The sequence below is a fragment of the Neovison vison genome, chromosome 11 (genome assembly GCF_020171115.1).
Source record: "Neovison vison isolate M4711 chromosome 11, ASM_NN_V1, whole genome shotgun sequence".
NCBI classification, from domain to species: Eukaryota; Metazoa; Chordata; class Mammalia; order Carnivora; family Mustelidae; genus Neogale; species Neogale vison.
Window position 1 is genome coordinate 110,037,250 of NC_058101.1, and position 6,692 is coordinate 110,043,941.

Below are 6,692 nucleotides of genomic sequence, written 5' to 3' on the forward strand. Positions count from 1 at the left end.
CAATAAGACAGTAAACAACAAGTGTTGGAGAAGATGTGAGAAAGGGGAACTCTCTTATAGTGTTGGTGGGAATGCAAATTGGTGCAGCCACTTTGGATAACAGTGTGGAGATTCCTTAAAAAATTAAAAATACAGGGGCGCCTGGGTGGCTCATTGGGTTAAAGCTTCTGCCTTTGGCTCGGCTCATGATCCCAGGATCTTGGGATCGAGCCCCACGTCGGGCTCTCTGCTCAGCGGAGAGCCTGCCCCCCCCCCCACCGCCTGTCTCTCTGCCTGCTTGTGATCTCTATCTGTCAAATAAATTAAAAAAAAAAAGAAATTAAAAATACAGCTACCCTATGACCCTGCAATTACACTACTAGGTATTTATCCCAAAGATACAGATGTAGTGAAAAGAAGGACCATCTGTACCCCAATGTTCATAGCTGCTATGGCCACAGTCGCCAAACTGTGGAAAGAACCAAGATACCCTTCAACAGATGAATGGATAAAGAAGATATGGTCCATATATACAATGGAGTACTATGCCTCCATCAGAAAGGATGAATACCCAACTTTTGTATCAACATGGATGGGACTGGAAGAGATATTATGCTGAGTGAAATAAGTCAAGAAGAGAGAGTCAATTATCATATGGTTTCACTTACTTGTAGCACATAAGGAATAACATGGAGGACATTGGGAGATGGAGAGGATAAGTGAGTTGGGGGAAATTGAAGGGGGAGACAAACCATGAGAGACTGTGGACTCTGAGAAAAAAACTGAGGGTTTTGGAGGGGTAGGGGGTAGGGTGTTTGGTGAGCCTGGTGGTGGGTATTAAGGAGGGCATGTATTGCATGAGCACTGGTGTGGTCCATAAACAATGAATTTTAAAACACTGAAAAAAATTTTTAAAAATTTTGCTGAAAAAAAAAAAAAGTTTAGCTTCCTTAATATTAATCAGATGTTCAAAGTAAATTTGGTGTTTATATTTAAAGAACTCTAATCACTTAATCTATGACCTGATGTACTTTACAAAGATACAGCATTACCACGATTTTTACATATAATATTCAAAGAGATGTGCTAGTCTTAGAGGGAATACCTTACTAATTCACCTTTAATTAAATGTTAAAATAATGATGGGGATATAAGAGGACTTGGAATATATGCTGAGACTTACTCTAGTTTTTTGCTTAGCTAATTTTCTTGGCATTCTAGCTCCAAATGTTTAAGTAGGAACAGCAGGATATAAAAATCAAAATTCAGGGACGCCTGGGTGGCTCAGTTGTTTGGACGACTGCCTTCGGCTCAGGTCATGATCCTGGAGTCCTGGGATTGAGTCCCACATTGGGCTCCCAGCTCCACGGGGAGTCTGCTTCTCTCTCTGACCTTCTCACTCATGCTCTCTCTCACTGTCTCTCTCTCAAAATCTTTAAAGAAAACATCAAAATTCAGTTATGAAAGGAAAATTTACTACTCTGCCAGGCCAGTTGTGCGGTATTTTATTTACCTTGAAAACAACTTCATATTTCATTGGTTATATGATAACTTTGATAACTTTGTTCATTCATCAATAAAACTCACTCATGTGTTAGATATTTATATACTACCTACTTAAAGTAGTAGTAGGTGAAAGCTGGTCATCTTTCCTTCTAGTTGGTTCTGAAATTCATACACAAAGTATATTATACCTCAATTTACAAGATTAATGAAAGTCATTTAAATTTGTATAATGTACTTATCAGAGCAGGATCAGTTCAAAGACTTCATTTGATAGGGCTTATGGATGCACATTTTGGTAAGAATTTCGTAAGAATGTATTTAGAAGTACATGGATAAGCAGACATTGCTGTCTGAAGATATATATTATAGTCAAACGAAATCTATTTGATTTTGTATTTCCACATCACAATAATGCAGGCCCTATTCCTTACCCAATGCTTGGAACACATGTTTTAACTGGTGGATGATTTAGGCAGACTTCAATTGATGCAGTTCTCAGTCTGCTTAGGTTGGAGTACATTATAATAGACCATGTCTTAGGGACTGTGTGGACAATAATTCTTAGATACTCTATAGAATTTTAAGATGTCAGTCTCAAGTATTTAAGACCTTAGTTCTTAAAACATGTAATCCCCATTTTGTTTTTGAACAGAAAGTTTAACAGGATGGTAAAACATATGTGGAATTTTGGTTAAAAGTTTATGCATCATTGAGACTCTTGTCTGTTTTTTCTCATCATCTAACATCTCAATTTAATAGACAAGAGTTGTTTGGTCATAATCTGAAATGCCATTTCATTACCTCACATCTTAGAAGCAGGAAAAGAGCATTAAACCAAAATGTGGTTTTGACATTGATGATAATAGTTCCTTGTGTACTAATCTTTTGTCTTAGCTATTATTTCATTTTAGAGCTGAAGGATATATAAAATCAGCATGACAAAATGTGTTCCATAAAAACTCAACTCTCTAAATGACATTTTAAAGCCATGTGGTCCATTTTAGTGAACAATTTTCTAGATGCCTTTTAATTCCTAGAGATATGCTTACACAGGAGATACTTTTCAGTAGTTTTCATTCTTTTTCACATGATTTCACATAATTTATAAATTTAGACTTGTTATGAAGATAGACATTTTTTAATCTGAGATTTTGTAACTTTATTTATAGAGGTATTATTTTTGAGTCCCCTCTAATGTACCAAAATGATTTTTATTTTAAATTAAAAATTGTTCCTGTTTTCTTCCATATTTGCCCTAGAGCATCAGTTGACATTTCATAGAGAGTTGGTTGGCATAAGGCTGGAAAATATGTAACTATAAGATTACCTGCTCTTGAATTCCATTATATAATAGTCATGATTCAGGCAGAATTTTCCATAGGTGTTTGGTTTGGAATGAGAAGTTTTCTTCTTCTATGACCTGTGATTAAAATGTAGGGTTTTAGTAAATAAATAGAAGATAATTTCTGTATAATCTATCTGTGAATCACAACTGGTGAAGCAATGTAAATCTTTGACCTGTATTATATAAAGCAGTAACACAGGTAATTGGAAATATATTTTAAGATCAAGTACAATAGACTTTTTTTTTTAATTCTCTGTAGCTTAAAGCAAACTAAGAGCTAAAATGCAACAAGATGCATACTGAGAGTTTTGCTTTACTTAATACTCCTCAAAGGAATTCCAACAGAAAGAAAGCTACTAAAACTACACTTGAATATTTTCTTTTCTTTTAATGAGTTATAATCATGAAGGTAAATATTTATCAATTGCTGTAGCATCATAGTAAGGACAGGAAATAGACTGTATTTCCTGTATTTCATTTTAGGGTTGAAAATGAAGTTTACTGATACAATAGTGTTTGGTTAATAGTCTTATTTGTTGCATTAACCTTTATACATCTTTATGGTTAAAGTTACAATTTTAATTGTACCTATTTCCTGTTGATAAGTTTGTGTTCTTTCTGCATACTGAAGTAACTGATATATTTTCCGATGTGTAGTTTAGTTTGTATATATATTTGTAAAGATATTATGTTGTATATGTACATTGTTTCTCTGCATTATGAATAGGAATTACATTATTCCAAAGTCATTCATGCAAGATGGCATCTGCTACAAGATTCCTTTTTGAAGATTAAAACACTGAGCTTCTTAGTCCATTCTGACTGCTATAACAAAAATGCTATAGACTGGATAGCTTAAATAGTATAAGTTTATTTCTCACAGTCTGGGAGTCTGGGAAATCCAAAGTCAAGATGCCCAAAGTGAAATTTGATTTAGTGAGGGTCTTCCTCCCGGCTTGCCGATAGACATCTGTATACACAGCAGAGACAGAGAATGGAAATAAATTCTCTCGTGTCTCTTTTTGTAAGGGCAGTAATCCCATCATGAGGAGCTCTATTCTTATGACCTAAATACCTTTTTTTTTTTTTAAAGATTTTATTTATTTATTTGAGAGAGAACCAGAGAGAGAAGAGAGAGGGGAGGGACAGAGGGAGAAGCAGGCTCCCCACTGAGCAGGGAGCCTGATGCAGAGTCGGTCCCAGGACCCTGGAATCATGGTGTGAGACAAAGGCAGCTGTCTTAATGGACTGAGCCACCCAGGTGCCCCCACCCCTAATTACTGTCTAAAGGCCTCATCTTGAAATACTATCACATTGGTGATTAGGGTTTTAATATATGAATTTGGTGGGGGGAGCACAAACTGAAGTTCAGTTCGTAGCAGCTTCTCACAAAGGCTTTATAATTTTGGATATCTATCTTCTTAATTGATTTGATGTTAGAAGGATTGAACTAGAGCCAAATGTCATCTTTTATTGTAAATTTTGAAGTGTCTGATGTTAATGAAGTTAAAGTCTAAAAAATGTTTCATGTGAATTTATCAATTCTAATATATTTTAGTTTTGAAAACATCTGCAAGGATCTGTTCTTCAAAGTGGTAGTTTTTAATTGCATGTATAATAGGGAGATGGAGGCATTACTTTTGTATTCTGCTAACATCTTTATATCTACTAATTTCACTGTTTATGTCCATTGTCAATATTCTGTGCTCATGTTATTCCTTCCTCTCCCCACACTGTCTCTTTGATGCCCTCTAATTTAGTTTCATTCATCATCACTGTTCCACATGCTCCAGAGTGACTTGTCTGTGAAGTCTCTTCTTGCAACAACATATAGTAAGACCTCTAAGCATTCTCTGGAAATACAGCCTGGGCAAGTGACAGATATTCGATAAGTATTGGTTAACAAGTGAATGGAGAAAAAAAAAAACCCTCTCCCTATTTTCTCTCTATGATGTATTACTCCATATTCTACTCACTAGATAATTTCCTTCTTTGACTGTTCCCCTCCCTTCCTATATGCAGCTCCTCCAAGTTTCAGTCATCAGTTATTCAATTTTCTCTGTCCACACTCTTTGGCTTAAAGAAACCTCAGCTATTACTCCTATGTGAACAACTCCTTTCCTTTTCTCTAGGACAGCTTTCTCATGAGCTTCATTTATGTATTTCCACTTGTCTTCTGAACATTTCTATTTGGGTATTCTGCCATCTTTTCAGACATAACTGGTTCAAAATCAAACACATTATGTTCCTCTTCAATGATATCTCTTATATATTTTCTTATTTTTGTCACAGTATTGCCCTTTTAGTGGCCATTATTCATTTTTATCTTCTTCCAGTCACTATACATATTAAATATTTACTGCATCTCTTAGAAAATATTCTGAGTTGCTCTTCTTTTTCCTTGCCAATGTTAGTAAACTCCTTATAGTGTCCCTAAAATAAATGATCAAGTCATCCCATCCTATAATGTACTGCCAAAGTTTATTTCATAAACTACCTCTTCCTTCGTGAATCTCCTTTAGTCTAAAACCTTCAGGAGCTACCCACTACCTGTGGAAGTAGTTTCCAAAAGCTTTTTTTGTTTTTTATTTATTTTTAAAGATTTATTTATTTGAGAGAGAGAGAGCTCACAGGTGTGAAGAGTCAGGGAGGGGCAGAGGGAGAGAATCTCAAGCAGACTAGCTGCCCTTGCTGGATTCCATCCCAGACCCATGAGATCATAACCTGAGCCGAAACCAAGAGTTGGATCTTAACTGACTGAGCCACCCAGATGCCCCTCCAAAAGCTTTAAAAAAAATTATTAGACAAATTTAGTTTAAAAAAAGTGTATATAGGTCCCAAACAAAGAAGAGTAAATCTAAAGCCGTTTTGAATGAAAATAATTCAGGCTCCTTCTACGTCTAGGGCTTTTCCTTTACTTTGTTCCCTGGGCTCTTCTGCAGAATTCTGGGACACTTTAGAAGACAATTTGAAACCTACTGCCTCTAATACAAAAACCTTATTTAGGATTAGGCCCTATTCCATTCAACCCGTATGTTCATTAAATCCAATCATTCCATGAATTCCATCTTTTTACCTTGGCTTTTATCATGTTTAACACCTAGAATGCTGCTAAACTACTTTTTTGCTTCTTTAAGTCTTATTTATATTTACAGATACATTTCAAGTACTACATCTTTGTTGAATATATGAAAGCCTTTTTAGGAAATAAAAGACTTGGTGTCTTTTCTCATGATGTATATGTATCTTGGGGGAGGTACTTTTTTTTTTGGAAAAATACTTCTATATTACATTTAATTATTAGATGGGCAAATGTCACTTTTGTGCTTATTATATTTCAAAGCCTTAACCTGAATGATTTTAAGCATTCAAAAAAAAATGGGTCCAAGATTGTTTGATGCGAAAATTATACATTAAGAGCACAGATCTAAGAACAATAATGTGACCCAAATCAATAACTTTAACATAATTTATTATTTTCTACATTTGTTTTCTTTTAGGGCCTGCAACATATGATCCCGTTTTAAGGAAATCTTGCTCCATACCCTTATTTGTTAAAGCATCAAAGCGTTTTAAAGATTCCAAAGAGATAACTCCTGGTCCAGCGACATACGAGGTTTGTTACTAATATCTCTTTTATCAGTAGCAAAAGAATAGAATAATATCCAGAAAGTACTGAAAATGTTTACATTAAAGTCCTTTTCATATGTTTTATTCATATTTGACTAATCAAACTCTTTTGGCTGTGGAAGTCATTTTTAAAAAAATATTTATTTATTTACTTATTTAGTAAGAGATAGCATGAGCTGGGAGGAGGGGCAGAGGGAGAGGGAGAGAGAGAGAATCTTAAGCAGGCTCCATA

The 6,692-nt window shown here is 35.0% G+C and overlaps 1 protein-coding gene across 1 annotated transcript in view; it reads left to right on the forward strand.

Annotated features, from left to right (window-relative positions):
* Positions 1-6,458, forward strand: part of STPG2 (sperm tail PG-rich repeat containing 2) — a 345,708-nt gene extending 339,250 nt beyond the window's left edge. The window contains exon 10 of the mRNA XM_044225962.1: positions 6,331-6,458. Coding sequence (XP_044081897.1) covers positions 6,331-6,458 — 128 coding nt within the window. The remainder of the gene's footprint in view (positions 1-6,330) is intronic.
* The last annotated feature ends 234 nt before the right edge of the window (positions 6,459-6,692 follow it).